General features: G+C 44.1%; 1 protein-coding gene across 2 annotated transcripts in view; it reads right to left on the bottom strand.

Annotated features, from left to right (window-relative positions):
* RBBP4 (RB binding protein 4, chromatin remodeling factor) overlaps nucleotides 1-17,106 on the bottom strand; it is a 24,801-nt gene extending 7,695 nt beyond the window's left edge. Inside the window, exons 1-8 of one of the 2 annotated variants that reach the window (XM_032246775.1) lie at nucleotides 16,931-17,106; nucleotides 16,199-16,343; nucleotides 10,520-10,665; nucleotides 1,978-2,151; nucleotides 1,526-1,641; nucleotides 1,248-1,408; nucleotides 1,019-1,145; nucleotides 820-897 (exon numbers count right to left, since the gene is read on the bottom strand). In XM_032246775.1, the coding sequence (XP_032102666.1) occupies nucleotides 820-897; nucleotides 1,019-1,145; nucleotides 1,248-1,408; nucleotides 1,526-1,641; nucleotides 1,978-2,151; nucleotides 10,520-10,665; nucleotides 16,199-16,343; nucleotides 16,931-16,946 (963 nt within the window). In that variant the 5' untranslated portion in view covers nucleotides 16,947-17,106. Of the gene's footprint in view, nucleotides 1-819; nucleotides 898-1,018; nucleotides 1,146-1,247; nucleotides 1,409-1,525; nucleotides 1,642-1,977; nucleotides 2,152-10,519; nucleotides 10,666-16,198; nucleotides 16,347-16,930 lie in introns of both variants that reach the window. The other variant, XM_032246774.1, reaches the window with a different exon arrangement.
* Between the last annotated feature and the right edge of the window lie 192 nt (nucleotides 17,107-17,298).

Raw genomic sequence — 17,298 nt, 5'->3', positions numbered from 1 at the left:
AAAGAGAGACAAGAGCCAGGCATGGTGGCTCACGCCTGTAATCCTAGCACTTTGGGAGGACAGGAGATTGAGGCCATCCTGGCTAACATGGTGAAACCCTGTCTCTACTAAAAATACATACAAAAAATTAAGCATGGTAGCATACACGTGTAGTCGAGACCATTCTGGCCAACATCGTGAAACCCTGTCTCTACTTAAATACAAAAATTAGTTTGGCATGGTGGTGCGCGCCTGTAGTCCCAGCTACTTGGGAGGCTGAGGCAGGGAAATTGCTTGAACCCAGGAGGCAAAGGTTGCAGTGAGCCGAGATCAAGCCACTGCACTCCAACTTGGCGCCTGGCAACACAGCAAGACTCTGTCTGAAGTAAGTAAAGAAATAAATTATATATATATACATATATATATGTGTATATATATATATATATATATATAGAGATAGAGTCAGAGAGGGAGAGAGAGTGTGAGTGAGTGTGTGTTTGTGTGTGTCTGTCAGACACAGAAACAGACAGGGTTTTGCCATGTTGGCCAGGCTGGTCTCAAACTCCTGGCCTCAAGTGATCTGCCCATCTCAGCCTCCTAAAGTGCTGGGATTACAGGCATGAGCCACCACAGCTGGCCTAGTTTTCTTAGTATCTGTAGAATGTAGGTGGTCAATAACCAGTATGAAAAAATATAGAAATAACAAAGAAAAAAATTTCCCACAGAAAGTAGCATAGGCATATAGATTTCTATTTTTACCAATAGCATACAGCACATGTGTACCCATCACACATTCAGGTTCTTAAAACAAAAAAAATTGGTAGCATTAGTTTCTCTTACCTGGAATATTTCATCCTTATGTGATTCAAAGGAATGCAACTTAAGTTTCAGATTTCTCAGATCCCACAAAGCAACAGTCTACAAAAAGAAAAGAGTAATCAATTTTTTAAAATAAGAAAAAAAGCTTTCAGTAAAATATCTCTGCAATTCAAAAGAAGCTGGAGAAATTATGTTTTCTTTTAAAATAAACCAAACTGACCTTGTCAGCTGATCCTGTGGCAAGAATGAACTCACTATAAGGATTGAAAGAGAGGCAGTTCACTTCAGCAGTGTGAGCGTCAACTGAGTGGCTTGGTTTGGAAGTATTGTTTGAACGAGTATCCCAACTTCAGGGGAAAGAAAAAAAAGGAAAAAAATCTTGAAATGGTGACTAAACTTAAAACTTAGACAATATATTTAGAAAAAAACCCTGAATGGATTCTACTCACATCATAAGTTTCTGATCATCAGCCACTGACCCAAAAAGAGACTCATGGAGCAGATGCCAGGAAACATCTTCTACTACTGCTGTATGCCCTGTAAAGATGGTCTTTGCATCCACCACTTTTCCTTCCTTTGGAACGGCACTGATGTCCCACAGGCAGATGGTCTTAAATGTAAAATTAACCATTATATAAAAGGAGGATTCTCACCTCCCCACACACCCCAAAAAAGAAACCAACTGGTAACTAGCCCAGATTTGCTTCAAAATGGGAAGGATACGCACGTGGTCATCTGAAGCACTAAGCAAGTGCCCACTGAGATTTGGGTTCCAAGAAAGCCCATAGCCTTCCTTCTGATGTCCACGGAGACGCAAATCTGGGTTGCATTCTCCAGAAGGATCTGCAAAGTGACAGACACATCAAGACTACCCAGTCCAGTGGCTCTCTGGGCCTACTGAGCATAACGGGATTTTGATCAAGATGTCTAAAGCTCTTAATGTTTATAAATGATACAGGAACCGTTATACCAAATAGATAATGCTTAAGTAGCACTTGTATTTTGTTCTAAGTAAAAAAACATTATTTTCCATGCAGGCAAAATGAAGAAAAATATCCACCAAGCAAAACAATTGCAAGATGTTAAATTATACAGAGTAACATGGAATTAAACTCAGAGTGAGTGGAACTAAGAATTCCCATAGTCTCATTTGTATTTGAAATAGAAATGGGCACGTACCTGGTTTAGAAGGATGTTTTGTATAGTCAAAGACAAGAACATCACTGGAAGGAGTCTTTGTTGCAATGATACAAGGGTTCTGGGGCATATAACGAGCCCTGTTTACTTCTCCTTCATGGTTGATCTTGATTTCTATTTCAATTTTTCCACTAACTGAACCAAAACCTCCAAATTCTGTAAATAAATCAATTGCAAATGAGGACAAAGAGTTACTCTATGTTACCCAGAGTACAAGAATACAGGAAAGGATTTTTTTTTCCTTAGCAGATGTGCTAGATGTAATCTAGAGATTTGCTAGCACTAAAGTCCTTTCCTACCCTTGTGACTCCAGGTAGTTAAATACCTAAAAAGAAAGACAGTCAGCCCTCCGTATCAGTGAGTTCCGCATCCATGAATTCAACTAACTATGGGTTGAAAACATTCAGAAAAACACTGCACATATATTGAACATGTACAGACTGTTCCCCTCATCATTATTCCCTGAACAATAGTCTATTTATAAAACATTTACATTGTATTAGGTATTATACATAATCTAGATGGATGTTTTAAAGTATGAGAAGATATGCATAGGTTATGTGCAAACATTAAGCCATGCTGTATCAGAGATTTCAGCATCTGTGAATTTTGGTATCCAAAGGAGGTCCTGAAACCAATTCCCCATAGATACTGAGGGATGGCTGTATTATATTACTGTTTGAAATTAAGGAAAACTAGAAATCTACTTCAAAAGCAGGTCTTAATAAAGTTTTCAAAATTTTAAGTACAAATAAATATGCTGAATAAAACCAATGTTACTATGATAATGAATATCAAGTACACAGTGTGCTAGACACCCAAGTGTCCTTCTTGCACCGCTTGTTTGAAGCTCTAGTTTGGGATGAATGTTCTGAAAATACCATCATGCCGTTTATGTTCTCCCTACAGTGTTTCAATGAGGAAAAACAGAGCCACAGCAGTCAGTTCCGTTTTGCTACCCCCACTTACATGTGCCAACCAAAGTCCCTGGTTGAAATAAACAAGTTAAGCAACAACTAGATGAAAACATTTTTTATTCACACTTGACTACTACATGCACTTAAGAGACTTCTACCAAGTATCATTTGTATGACAATATAATTTGTGATTATGTAAATCTTGGCAAAGCAATATATAAACCATGATAGTTAATGATCAAAGAATAACAGAAGGCAGCATGATACAACTGCAAGTTCCTAAGAAAGAGTCAAGATACCGGCCTAAGTGGCTCTGCTACTTACTTACTGTGATGATTCCGGGAAAGCCTTCAGTTTCTCTGAGCCTCAAATATCTTATCCATTAGTAACTCATAAATAAAAATACGTCAATCGCATTGCTATATAGTGTTATTCTTTTTCACTGCAACCTCCGCCTCCTGGGTTCAAATAATTCTCCTGCCTCAGCCCCCCCAGTAGCTGGAACTGCAGGCATGCGCCACTGCCTGCAGCTAATTTTTGAGTTATTAGTAGTAGAGACAGGTTTCATCATGTTGGCCAGGCTGGTCTTGAATTCCTAACCTCAAATAATCCACCCACTTCAGCCTCCCAAAATGCTGGGATTACAAGAGAGAGCCACTGCGCCCAGCCTAGTGTTATTCTTTGAAGGACAAACATCTTTTCAGAAAGCAAGGATATACATGGGTGATATGGCTGTCATATTAGATAACTTCCTTTTTTTCATATTAGATAACTTTCAACTTCAAAATAACTTTTGAAAAGCAAATGTTTCACACAGGCTAAAAACCTAAAAATAAAAATTCAAGATAGATTGTAAAGGAGAAAAAAATCCCACATTAAACTAATTTTTCCATAACTACAGCCCACAAGCATCTACAATCTATGAAAAAACAAGGCATATATGGTATGTATCTCAAGAAACTTCAGTCTAAGTACAGGCATAGCTCGTTTTATTGTGCGTCATAGATATATTTTTTTCCCCAATTGAAGGTCATAGCAACCCTGTGCTGATTAAATTAGTGCCACTTTCCCAACATGTGTTCAGTTGGTGCCTGTGTCAGCATTTTTTTTTGTAAACAATGAAGTACTTTCAAATTAAGGTATGTACATTGTTAAGACATAATGCTATTGCAGACTTACGAGACTGCAATATAGTGTAGTAAGGTGTAGTACTGTGTAAGGTGGGTGGATCACCTGAGGTCAGGAGTTTAAGACCAGCCTGGCCAACATGGTGAATCCCCATCTCTACTAAAATACAAAAATTAGCTGGGCATGTTAATGTACACCTGTAGTCCCAGCTACTCAGGAGGCTGAGGCAGGAGAATCAGCTTGAACTTGGGAGGCAGAGGTTGCAGTGAGAGATCGTGCTACTGCACTCTAGACTGGGCAACAAATCGAGACTCTGTTTCAATAAAATAAAATAAAAACCAGAAGAAAGGCACCAATAACAAACAGCTACAGGGGGCACAGAGCCCACAGAACAAGGGGTAACCACTACATAATGTCGGTCATTTCAGTATTGGGCATATATTGAATGTAGGCCTCCTTAAGTATAAAGAAAACCACAGTAATAGGAAGTCAGAGTATTCAAAGTTGAACACTGGGCTGGCCCAATGTTACTGGGTTATTAGAACTTATTATCATTAGTGTCACTAAAGGTGCATATACCCCTCACTGTTAAATTTGACGGGGTTTAAAAAAAAAAGGGAAATTCCATTTAAAAACCATTTTGGGGGCTAAGTGTGGTGGCATATGCCTGTAGTTCTAGCTGCTTAGGAGGCTGAGACTACAGTGAGCTGTGATCATACCACTGCATTCCAGCCTAGGCAAGAGAGTGAGACCCTGTCTGAAAAAAATACATACATAATAAGATAAATGAATAAATAGGTGTTGAAGCTGATATATGAAAAGGACAATCTGAAGTAGAAAGGTTGAGCTATCAACTTGCTTTCCTATTTTGTGGGCTCCTCTCCACATAAATATTATTAAAACAAACCTGAGGTATAACATGATATAGTAAAGGTGCACAAATCATCGTAGCTTGATGCATTTATACATATGTATGCACCAGGTCAAATATAAAACATTCCCATCACCTCAGAAGGCACAAGCTGTATCCTTCCCAGTCAATACTATGTCCTCAAACAAGTAACCACCATTGTGATTTTTACCACTGAGCCACTTTTTGAGCCCATAAACCTACAAGTAAGCTCTACCAGACTAAGTAAATCATAGAAATTATTTAATCATGATTAAATTAATAGTTCATCATAGATAATTCAGACTAAAAATTAGAGGCATCACTTTTTACTTTTTATTTCTTTTTTTTTAGACAAAGTCTCGCTCTTGTCACCCAGGCTGGAGTGCAGTGGCTCGATCTCAGCTCACAGGAATCTCTGCCTCCTGTGTTCAGGCAATTCTCTTGCCTCAGTCTCCTGCGTAGCTGGGATTACAGGTGAGTGCAACTACGTCCAGCTAATTTTTTGTATTTTCAGTAGAGATAGGGTTTCACCATGTTGGCCAGGCTGGTCGCCAACTCCTGACCTTCTGATCCACCCACCTCAGCCTACCAAAGGTGCTGGGATTACAGGCTTGAGCCACTGACCCAGCCCCTTTTCAAAAAAGCAAATTACGCTAGGCACGGTGGCTCACACCTGGAATCTCAGCACTTTGGGAGGCAGAGGCAGGCGGACCACCTGAAGTCAGGAGTTTGAGACCAGCCTCACCAACATGGTGAAACCCCATCTCTACTAATCAGCCAGGCATGGCAGGGCATGCCAGTAATCCCAGCTACTGAGGCTGAGGCAGAAGAACTGCTTGAACCCAGGAGGTAGAAGTTGCAGTAAGCCAAGGTTGTGCCACTGCACTCAAGCCTGGGCAACAAGAGCAACTCTGTCTAAATGTAAAATGATTTAACAGATGCTTCTCAAAAAAAGCCATATAAGTAGACAACGAACGTGGAAAAAAAAGATCAACATCACCAATCATCAGCGAAATGCAAATCAAAACAGATGCCTCTCACACCAGTCAGAGTGGCTATTATTAAATTACCAAAAAATAACATGGTGAGGCTGCGGAGAAAAAGTGAATGCTACACACTGTTGGTGGACATGCAAATTAGTTCAGTCACTGTGAAGAGCACTGTGTGGAGATTTCTCAAACACCTTAAAATAGGGCCGGGCGACGTGGTTCATGTCTGTAATTCCAGCACTTTGAGATGCTGAGGCAGGTGGATCACCTGACGTCAGGAATTCCAGACCAGCCTGTCCAACATGGAAAAACTGTCTGTACTAAAAATGCAGAAAAATTAGCCAGGTGTTGTGGCAGGGACCTGTAATCCCAGCTACTCAGGAGGCTGAGGCAAGAGAATTGCTTAAACCAGGGAGTCAAGAGGTTGCAGTGAGCCGAAATTGCTCCGTTGCACTCCAGAGGGCTCCGTCTCATAAAAAAAAAATAAATAAAAAATAAAATAAATTGGTCAGGCACAGTGGCTTACATCTGTAATCCCAGCAGTTTGGGAGGCCTAGGCGAGCAGATTCTAAGGTGAGGAATGCGAGATCAGCCTTACTGACATGGTGAAACCCTGTCTCTACTAAAAATACAAAAAATTAGCCAGGAGTGGTGGTGTGTACCTTTAATTCCAGCTACCTGGGAGGCTGAGGGAAGAGAATGGCTTGAACCCAGGAGATGGAGACTGCAGTGAGCCAAGATCGCACCACTGCACAACAGCCTGGGCAACAGAGCCAGACTCCATCTCTTTTTTTTTTTTTTTAAGACGGAGTTTCACTCTTGTTACCCAGGCTGGAATGCAACGGCGCGATCTCGGCTCATCGCAACCTCCGCCTCCTGGGTTCAGGCAATTCTCCTGCCTCAGCCTCCTGAGTAGCTGGGATTACAGGCATGTGCCACCATGCCCAGCTAATGTTTTGTATTTTTAGTAGAGACGGGGTTTCACCATGTCGACCAGGATGGTCTCGATCTCTTGACCTCGCGATCCACCTGCCTCAGCCTCCCAAAGTGCTGGGATTACAGGCTTGAGCCATCGCGTCCGGCTCCATCTCAAAAAAAAAAAAAACAAAAAAACAAAAAAACAAAAGCTGGGTGTGGTGGCTCATGCCTATAATCCCAGCACTTTGGGAGGCCAAGGTGGGTGAATCATTTCAGGTCAGGAGTTCCAAGGCCAGCCTAACATGATGAAACCCCACCTCTAATAAAAATACAAAAAAAATTAGAGGGCATAGTGGCACATGCCTATAGTTCCCAGCTACTCTGGAGACTGACGCAGGACAATCTCCTGAACCTGGGAGGCAGAGGTTGCAGTTAGCCGAGATCGCGCCACTGCACTCCTGCTTGGATGACACAGCCAGGTTCCATTTTGAAAAACAAAAAAAAAACGAACCCAAAAAACTAGTGGTACAACACGTTCTAAAGAAGTTCAGTGTTCTCTTCCCCAGCCCACATCACAGATAGCTATACAGAGAATAACTTTCCAGAAATCACTTGGGTCACATTTGGGTCAGTGACACAAAAATCATGTTTGCTGACCTTTGTAAGAACTTATTTGGCATTCTGCATCACACTAAGCTAAATGTGGAATGACCAAAGACTAAACTGCATAATTACAATCCTGGCAAATAACTAAAAACCGAAAGAATTTAGATTTAAAAATGAATTCTGCTAATCAGAACTCAAAGAAACCCAATAATGGGAGCCCATCTTCTATTTTTTGATAATAATTTGGTTTGAGGATAATAAAGGAAACTCACCAACTTCTACCTTTTTTGGAAAAAAAAAAAAAAAAAAAAAAAAAAAAAAAGAGTGGGCTGGGCGTGGTGGCTCAAGCCTGTAATCTTAGCACTTTGGGAGCCCAAGGCGGGCAGAGCATGAAGTCAAGAGATCGAGACCATCCTGGCCAACGGGGTGAAACCTAGTCTCTCCTAAAAATATAAATATTGGCCTGGCAAGGTGGCGCATGCCTGTAATGCTAGCACTTTGGGAGCCCAAGGCGGGCAGATCATGAAGTCAAGAGATCGAGATCATCCTGGTCAACATGGTGAGACCCCATCTCTATTAAAAATACAAAAATCTGCCAAATGCAGTGGCTCACACCTGTAATCCTAGCACTTCGGGAGCCCAAGGTGAGCAGATCACAAGAGATCAAGACCATTCTGGCCAACATGGTGAATCCCTATCTCTACTGAAAAAAAACAGATTAGCCAGACATGGTGGCATGTGCCTGTAATCTCAACTACTCAGAAGGCAGAGGCAGGAAAATTGGTGGAACCTGGGAGGCGGAGGTTGCAGTGAGCCAAGACTGCGCCATTGCACTCCAGCCTGGGCAGCAGAACAAAACTCTTTCTCAAAAAAGAAAATTGAGTAAGCATTTCATGAGCAGTTAAACCCTTAGGTTATCACCTAAAAAATAGGGTATCATAATAATGAATCAACTCATTGTTAATTAATTTTTCTTTTGTTTTTTTGAGATGGAGTCTCACTCTGTCTCATAGGCTGGAGTGCAGTGGCATGATCTCAGCTTATTGCAACCTCTGCCTCCCGGGTTTAGGCAATTCCCTGCCTTAGCTTCCCTAGTAGCAGGGATTATAGGCACCCACCACCATGCCTGGCTAATTTTTTAAATTTTTACGCTTATTTTTTTGGTCTTTTTGTTTTTCTCCTTTTTGTGGAGAACGGGGTCTTGCTATATTGCCCAGGCAGGTCTCTAACTCCTGGGCTCAAGCTATCCTCCCATCTCTGCCTCCCTAAGAGTTGGGATTACAGGCGTGAGCCACAGCGCCCAGCATTTTAAAAAAATTTTTAGTAGAGACAGGGTTTCACCATCTTGGCTAGGCTGGTCTTTAACTCCTGACCTTGTGATCCACCCGCCTTGGCCTCTGGGATTACAGATGCCAGCCACTACGCCCAGCCTGGAATTTCTATACACATAGGGCATGCATGGTTAAGTCATTTCTACCACTTTAAACCTAGAAAATGATAATTTATGTTAATGTTTCTGAACGTTTTCTTTTTGTATTAATGCTCCTTTAAGAAGCGTTTTAGGCCGGGCGCGGTGGCTCAAGCCTGTAATCCCAGCACTTTGGGAGGCCGAGGCGGGTGGATCACGAGGTCAAGAGATCGAGACCATCCTGGTCAGCATGGTGAAACCCCGTCTCTACTACAAATACAAAAATTCAGCTGGGCATGGTGGCATGTGCCTGTAATCCCAGCTACTCAGGAGGCTGAGGCAGGAGAATTGCCTGAACCCAGGAGGCGGAGGTTGCAGTGAGCCGAGATCGCGCCATTGCACTCCAGCCTGGGTAACAAGAGCGAAACTCCATCTCAAAAAAAAAAAAAAAAAAAAAGCGTTTTAAGAACTACCACACCCCATCAATCCCATGAAATTTTAATACCATAGATATCCTATGTGCTCTGTGCGTATCTGTGCTTTATACAATCAACCAGTAAGATTCACACATACTCTCACACACACACAAACCAATTTTCACCTCCTTAGGGGTAGTATCTCCCACGTTAAGAATGTACAGCAATATGGCTAGGTGTGGTGACTCACATCTGTAATACCAGCACTTTGGGAGGCTGAGGAGGGTGGATCACCTGAGGTCAGGAGTTCGAGACCAATCTTCTCCAACTTGGTGAAACTCATCTCTACTAAAAATACAAAAACGGCCAGGTGTGGTGGCTCACGCTTGTAATCCAAGCACTTTGGAGGCCAAGGTGGGCAGATCGCCTGAGGTCGGGAGTTCAAGACCAGCCTGACCAACAAGGTGACACTCCGTCTTTATATTTAAAAAAAAAAAAAAAAAAAGAAGAAAAATACAAAAATACACTACAGGCATTACAGGCATGGTGGCAGGCCTCTGTAGTTCCAGCTACTCAGGAGGATGAGGCAGAAGAATTGCTTACACTTGGGAGGCAGAGGTTGTGGTGAGCTGAGATCACACCACTGCACTCCAACCTGGGCAACAAAGCAAGACTCTAAAAAATAAAAAAGTAAAAATAAAGACGGGTGCAGTGGCTCACCCGAGTTTGAGACTAGCCTGACCAACATGTTTAAACCCCGTCTGTACTAAAAATACAAAAATCAGCCAGGCATGGTGGTGGACACTTGTAATTCCAGCTATTCGGGACACTGAGCCAAAAGAATTGCTTGAACCTGGGAGATGGAGGTTGCAGTGAGCCAAGATCACGCCACTGCATGCAAGCCAGGATGACAAAGTGAGACTCCCGTCTCAGGAACAAAAAACAAACACTACCAATAAAAGTACAGCAATAATGTATGGTATATTTTTGCTTCTTTCAATTACAGAAATTTCCTCTGCCAGCACCAGTTGAGAAAAGTTTATCGCAAAGGTATAGAACCAAGGATGTGTTAAGTATTTCTTCTGACATCTACAACTCTACCACTGCAAATTCAGGCTTTCCCCCAAGCTTAAATATTATTTCTAAAGTCGGAGATTACTTTATCAAACTAAATATATAACTTTTACAACTCAAAGACATGAAAGATATGACCCATACATGTTTACTTCCTTCACCTTTAAGATACCTACCTCCTTTCTCACTGTCGTAGTGTGATGCATCAAACTGAGCATCATCATTAGGGAGCTGCACACTGGCTATCACAAGATGGTTTTGTTCATCCGATGTGTGTGTCCCCAGCACAAGTCGATGAATGCTGAAATCTTTCCCTTCTGGTCTGAAACAGCAATATACGGTCACTATTCAAATTAGTAACATCAAGAAAATATGAAGTCAACAATATACATGTTATGTAAAAGGCACTATTACAACCAGGTTTTTTCACCCGGGGCTGGAATGGAGTGGTACAATCTTGGTTCACTGCAACCTCCAGCTCTCGGGTTCAAGCTATTCTCGTGCCTCAGCCTCCCAAGTAACTAGGACTACAGGCACCTGCCACCACACTTGGCCTCAAGTGATCTACCCACCTCAGCCTCCCAAAGTGCAGGGATTACAGGCAAGAGCCACTGTGCCCAGCCAAGAGCCTTATTTTCTACTTAATTACTCTGGAGAAAAAGTAAAACGTTTAATGGAATAAAATATGAATTAACTATTCACTCACTACAACAGGTTAGAGAAAACCATTGTTGGGTACGCTAATAATTTTTTTTTTTAATATTTATTTATTTATTTATTTTTTGAGACGGAGTTTCACTCATGTTACCCAGGCTGGAGTGCAATGGCGCAATCTCGGCTCACAGCAACCTCCGCCTCCTGGGTTCAGACAATTCTCCTGCCTCAGCCTCCTGAGTAGCTGGGATTACAGGCACGCACCGCCATGCCCAGCTAATTTTTTGTATTTTTAGTAGAGACGGGGTTTCACCATGTTGACCAGGATGGTCTCGATCTCTTGACCTCGTGATCCACCCGCCTTGGCCTCCCAAAGTGCTGGGATTACAGGCTTGAGCCATCGCGCCCGGCCTAATAATTTTGTTTACTAAAACTTTCATTAAAAAGGAAAAAAGGGGAAAGGGTACAAAGAAAATCCAAAGAAAAAAATGGAAAAAGGGAAAAGAGAAAATTAGATTAAGCAAACCAATTTTTCAGATATTTACTAAATACCTAATCAACAGACACATTGCTCCAAATGCTATGGAAGTACAGAGATGATTAAGACATGATTTTTGTCCTTAAAAAACCCTCAGCTGGCTAATCCCAGCTACTCAGGAGGCTGAGGCATGAGAATGGCTTGAACTCAGAAGGCAGAGGTTGCAGTGAGCGGATATCGTGCCACTGCACGCCAGCTTGGGTGACAGAGAAAGAAAGACAGAAAGAGAGAGAGAGAGAAAATTACAAAATTTGCCTAAGATCACACAGCTACTAAGTAACAGAAGTACACTGAAGTCCAAATCTGACTTTTGATACGGGAGAGCACACTGGGAGAGAAAGCCGATTAAAACTGACTTTTTAGTGTCCTGAATGCAATCTTAAGACATTCCGTACTCCATACTGGGCCAAGGGCATCCGCACCATCTGGGAACTTATTAGAAATGCAGATTTGGCTGGGCGCGGTGGCTCAAGCCTGTAATCCCAGCACTTTGGGAGGCCGAGGTGGGTGGATCACAAGGTCAAAAGATTGAGACCATCCTGGTCAACATGGTGAAACCCCGTCTCTACTAAAAATACAAAACATTAGCTGGGCATGGTGGTGCGTGCCTGTAATCTCAGCTACTCAGGAGAATTGCCTGAACCCAGGAGGCGGAGGTTGTGGTGAGCCGAGATCGCGCCATTGCACTCCAGCCTGGGTAACAAGAGTGAAACTCCGTCTCAAAAAAAAAAAAAAAAAAAAAAAAAAAAGAAATGCAGATTCTTCCATCTACTCCATACCTATTGAATCAGAAACTCTAGAAGGCGGGGCACAACTATGTTTTACAATACCACCAACTGATTATGATGCACATAAAATTTTGAGAACCCCTGGTAGAGATGGGAAAGACGCTACACAAGAAGAATTCATTGAGCTTTATAAATTGACTGCCTGTAAAATGGAGAAAGAGAAAATGAAAAACAAATGCCAATTAGGATAAAAAGAAATAGGAACAATATGAAGAGAAAGTTGGGGTAAGATATTCATGGAAGGAATTATTCCATTTACAACATGTCTAATTGGGAAAGACAGTAAGATACATCAGGGAAGACACCAGCAAGCAGAAGAAAAATCAGGAAAAGCTCTGGAAAAGTTAGGTCTAAAGATACCAATAGGAATTCTTTTGCACAGATGTGACAGGCAAAGCTTTGAGAACATCTACCATACATTGAAAAAACAGAAATGATTGTTTCCTATGATCCATGAAACAAATTTAAAGAAAGAAAAAAAGAGAGATGAAAAGAGGAATATGAACAGCAAATTGGAATTACCTGCATGTAGAAGGCTAGACAAAGAACCAGAAGAAGAATGAAGGGGAGGACAATGCTATAGAACTACAATTGTGGTTCTTCTTTTTTTTTTTTTTAAAGGGGGAAATGGATATGAATAAACACCAGAAAAAGAACACACACAAAAGTAAACACTGCATCAGGGCTGCTTGCTTGTAAGTAACCCTCATCTTAAACCCCAAAAATAGGGCCAGGCACTGGGGCTCATGCCTGTAATCCCAGCACTTGGGGAGGTCAAAGTGGAAGGATCACTAAAGCCCAGAAGTTAAAGAACAGTCTGGGCAGCACAGCAGAAAATTTTTTCAAAAATTAGCCAGGCATGGTAGCGTGTGCCTGTAGTCCCGACTATTCTAGAGGCGAAGGCAGGGGGGATCCCTTGGCCTAGGAGGTCAAAGCTGCAGGGAAGGCCGGGCGCAGTGGCTCAAGCCTGTACTCCCAGCACTTTGGGAGGCTGAAGCGGTGGATCACGAGGTCAAGAGATCGAGACCATCCTGGTCAACACGGTGAAACCCCGTCTCTACTAAAAATACAAAAAATTAGCTGGGCATGGTGGCATGTGCCTGTAATCCCAGCTACTCAGGAGGCTGAGGCAGGAGAATTGCCTGAACCCAGGAGGCGGAAGTTGCGGTGAGCCGAGATCGCGCCATTGCACTCCAGCCTGGGTAACAAGAGTGAAACTCCGTTTCAAAAAAAAAAAAAAAGCTGCAGGGAACTCTTGATTGTGCCACTGCAACCCAGTCTGGGCCACAGAACAAGGTCCTGTCTTAAAAACAATTCTCAGCCAGGCACGGTGGCTCACGCCTGTAATCCGAGGTGGATGATCACCTGAGGTCAGGAGTTCAAGACCAGCCTGGACAACACAGCAAAACCCTGTCTCTACTAAAAATATAAAAAATTAGCTGGGCATGATGCAGGGGTGCCTGTAATACCAGCTACTTGGGAGGCTGGGGGCAGGATAATTGCTTGAACCCGGGAGGCAGAGCTTACAGTGAGCTGAGATCGTGTCACTACGCTCCAGCCTGGGGAACAAGAGCCTCCATCTCAAAGAAACAATTTTCATTATCTAGATTTGCTAAAGCAAAAAACTAAGATGACAGTACAGATTTCAGCCTTGGGGAATTAAGTATTTAATTCTTGCTTTCTAAACCTAGCTAGTCATTCTATTTTTTTATTTATTTTATTTTATTTTTTGTTGCTTTCATAGGCTAGCAGCTAGTCATTCCATTATATTACCTGGAAAGCTTCTGAAAAATAGGGGGTCAAGGGTGTTTAGTAGGTATGGGGTGGCCAATATTTGTGATCCACTAGTCCAAGAAGCACAATTTAGCATATGACCATAGTAAATCTGGAATCACCACTCAAGTACATTTTTCATCAATTACTCTGTCACAAGTTCTTTTTCTTTGAGACAGGGTGGCACTCTGTAGCCCAAGCTGGAGCACAGTAGCAGGATCACAGCTCATGCAGCCTTGATCTCCCAAGGCTCAGGTGCTCCTCCTGCCTCAGTCCCTGCTGAAGAGCTAGGAATACAGGTGTGCACCACCATGCCCTGATAACAGTTAAATTTTTAGTAGATATGGGGTTTTTACCGTGCTGCCCAGGCTAGTTTTGAACTCCTGGCTTGAAGCGATCCATCTGTCTCAGCTTCCCAAAGTGCTGGGATTACAGGTATAAGCTACTATACCCAGCACATAAATTCTTAAATGGTTTGAATTACCACTGAAAACACATGACAGGATTGACTCCGTGACGGGAATGACTCCAATTCTCCCGATTTTCCAAAGCAATTTTTTTTTTTTAATATAGAGTTTCCCTCTTGGTGCCCCAGCTCACCAGAAACTCCGTCTCCTGGGTTCAAGCAATTCTCTTGCCTCAGCCTCCCCAGTAGCTGGGGTTACATGCATGAATCACCATGCCTGGCTAATTTTTTTGTGTGCTTTTAGTAGAGACAGCGTTTCACCACGTTGGCCAGGCTGGTCTCGAACTCCTGACCCTATGGTCTGCCTCCCCTACCAAAGTGCTGGGATCACAGGCATGAAATCACCATGCCGGGCCCAGAAGCTTCTTTATCGTGACCAGGAGTTCCACATTCAATTCATCATGAGAATTGCTTGGGGAGGCGGGGCGTGGTGGTACATGCTTGTGATCCCAGCTACTTGGGAGGCTGAGGAATCTTTCTCTCTCCACAACTAACTATAATTATTAGTTTATATCTGTCACTTCCAACTAAACACTGTGTTCCCTGAAGGCAGGTACCATGGCATTCTATGAGAATTCAAATTAAGTTTTGTTGAGGCCGGGCACAGTGGCTGACGCCTGTAATCCCAGCACTTTGGGAGGCCCAGACAGGTGGATCACCAGAGGTCAGGGGCTGGAGACCAGCCTGTCCAACATAGTGAAATCCTGTCTCTTCTAAAAACACAAAAGATATTAGCTGGGCGTGGTGGCAGGTGCCTGCAATCCCAGCTACTTGGGAGGCTGAGGCAGGAAAATCGCTTGAACCTGGGAGGCGGAAGCTGCAGTGAGCTGAGATCCCGCCACTGCACTGCAGCCTGGACAACAGAGTAAAACTCCATCTTGTCTGAAGAATGGGTGGGGGGAAAAAAAAATAAAAGGGCCGGGCATAGTGGCTCACACCTGTAATCCCAGCACTTTGGGAGGCAGAGGTGGGTGGATCATGAGGTCAGGAGTTCAAGACCAGTCTGGTCACCAAGGTGAAACTTCGTCTCTAAAAATTACAAAGTTTTGTTTTAAGGACTGGACTCATGGTAACACTTTTTTTTTTTGAGGGGTGGGTAAGAGATGGGGTCTATGCTATCAAGGCTGGTCTCCAACTCCTGGCCTCAAGGAAGCCTCCTGCCTGGGCCTCCCAAAGTGCTCGGACTGCAAGTGTGAGTCACTGCTCCTGGCAGTAATTAATGCTTTTTGAAAGTTGACAAGTTTTGTATTATTATTTGGTCAGCTACAGCTATTCAATTCAGTATCAGAGAAAACGCCAACATGTTTTCTCGTCTCAGAAAAATTACAAAATCATTATTTTGTCTTACTTTGCAGCCTAGAAAAAATGTCACCAAGGCCGGGCACGGTGGCTCACGCCTGTAATCCTAGCACTTCGGGAGGCCGAGGTGGGTGGATCACCTGAGGTCAGGCGTTCAAGACCAGCCTGGCCATCATGGTGAAACCCCGTCTTTGGAAAAAAAAAAAGAAAAAATTTTTCACCAAGAGGTTTTGATCACATGGCCTCTCCGGGTGACTGAAGAACGGATAACAGAAAATCAATATGAGAAATCTACATTGAAGACACATCAAAATAACGTTCAGGAGAGTCATGTCACCTGGTTACATCTGGAAGCCACTGGGCAGTTAGGCTGGGCCACTCCAGAGCATGGGTCATCACCAAATCATAAAGAAAAGGAGTGTTCTTCTTCCATATTTTGTACTCCTCGTTGATCACTCGTTCTTCCACTGCGTCGTCGAAGGCTGCTAAAATTTTTTAAACAGATTAAGTCAGCAAACAAACGGAAGCCGAGTAAACATCTGCAAAGCTACCAGCATGACTCCTACAACCTGACTCTGAAATGGAGGGGATCTGTCTAAATCCCCACGGCGGGGGCACCCACACTCCACCTTCGCGGCGCTGGAACTCCTCGGGCCATGCCCGCCAGACACTCCGTTACCCGTTCCAGGCCACGGCGCCAGGCCCTCCGAGCACGCTCGCGCGCGCAGAAACTCGCAAGCCCGACGAAGAGGCCGGAGCTTCAAGCCTTGTAGATAGGAAGCGGCGTCCCGAGGATCGGGACAGAGGCCGAGAGACCGACTTCGGGGGCGGGAGGAGGAACAAACACCCCGCCGGGGACCCCACCGCCGGCTTTGCCAGCTGCGACAGACGTCGGTCCTACGGAACCGGCGCGCCGTTAGCCCGCCCCGAGAGGAGTTCTCTCCTCACGCCTTCGGTACCGAAGACTGCACTCTGCAAACTCGGGCCTGCCCTCACTGTTAGGCCGTGTCGAGGCCGCGCCGCAATCCCGGCTCCCCCTGCCCTCTTCGGGCGGTCCCAGTACCCTCACCTTCCTTGTCGGCCATGGCGAGCAAGCGAGCCGGGGGAATCCTGGGGTCGAGCGTTGCGGGAGGGGCGGGGAGGCTGCAAGCGCTGGCTCTACGCGCGGGGCCTCTATTGTTTCCTGCGCCCCCTGCGTGAGGGCCGACTCGCGCACCTTCGCGCCAACACCAGCCAATCGGAGTGCTCCTAACGGCCAGGTGGGCGGGGAAGCCGTGTTAGCGACCTATCCAGACGTGCGGAGTAGCTTACCGCGGGACCGAGGCGCGCTCTGCGCCCCTCCCCCCACGCCTACCATAGCAGACTTCTAGCGACTGCGAGCGCCGGGGTAGACGGGACTGCTCCCGGCCAGGATCACGTGAGACGTTTAGTCCACAC

The sequence above is a fragment of the Sapajus apella genome, unplaced genomic scaffold (genome assembly GCF_009761245.1).
Source record: "Sapajus apella isolate SASKATOON/1434 unplaced genomic scaffold, GSC_monkey_1.0 scaffold62, whole genome shotgun sequence".
Lineage (NCBI taxonomy): Eukaryota > Metazoa > Chordata > Mammalia > Primates > Cebidae > Sapajus > Sapajus apella.
This window is presented reverse-complemented; position numbering and strand designations above follow the sequence as displayed.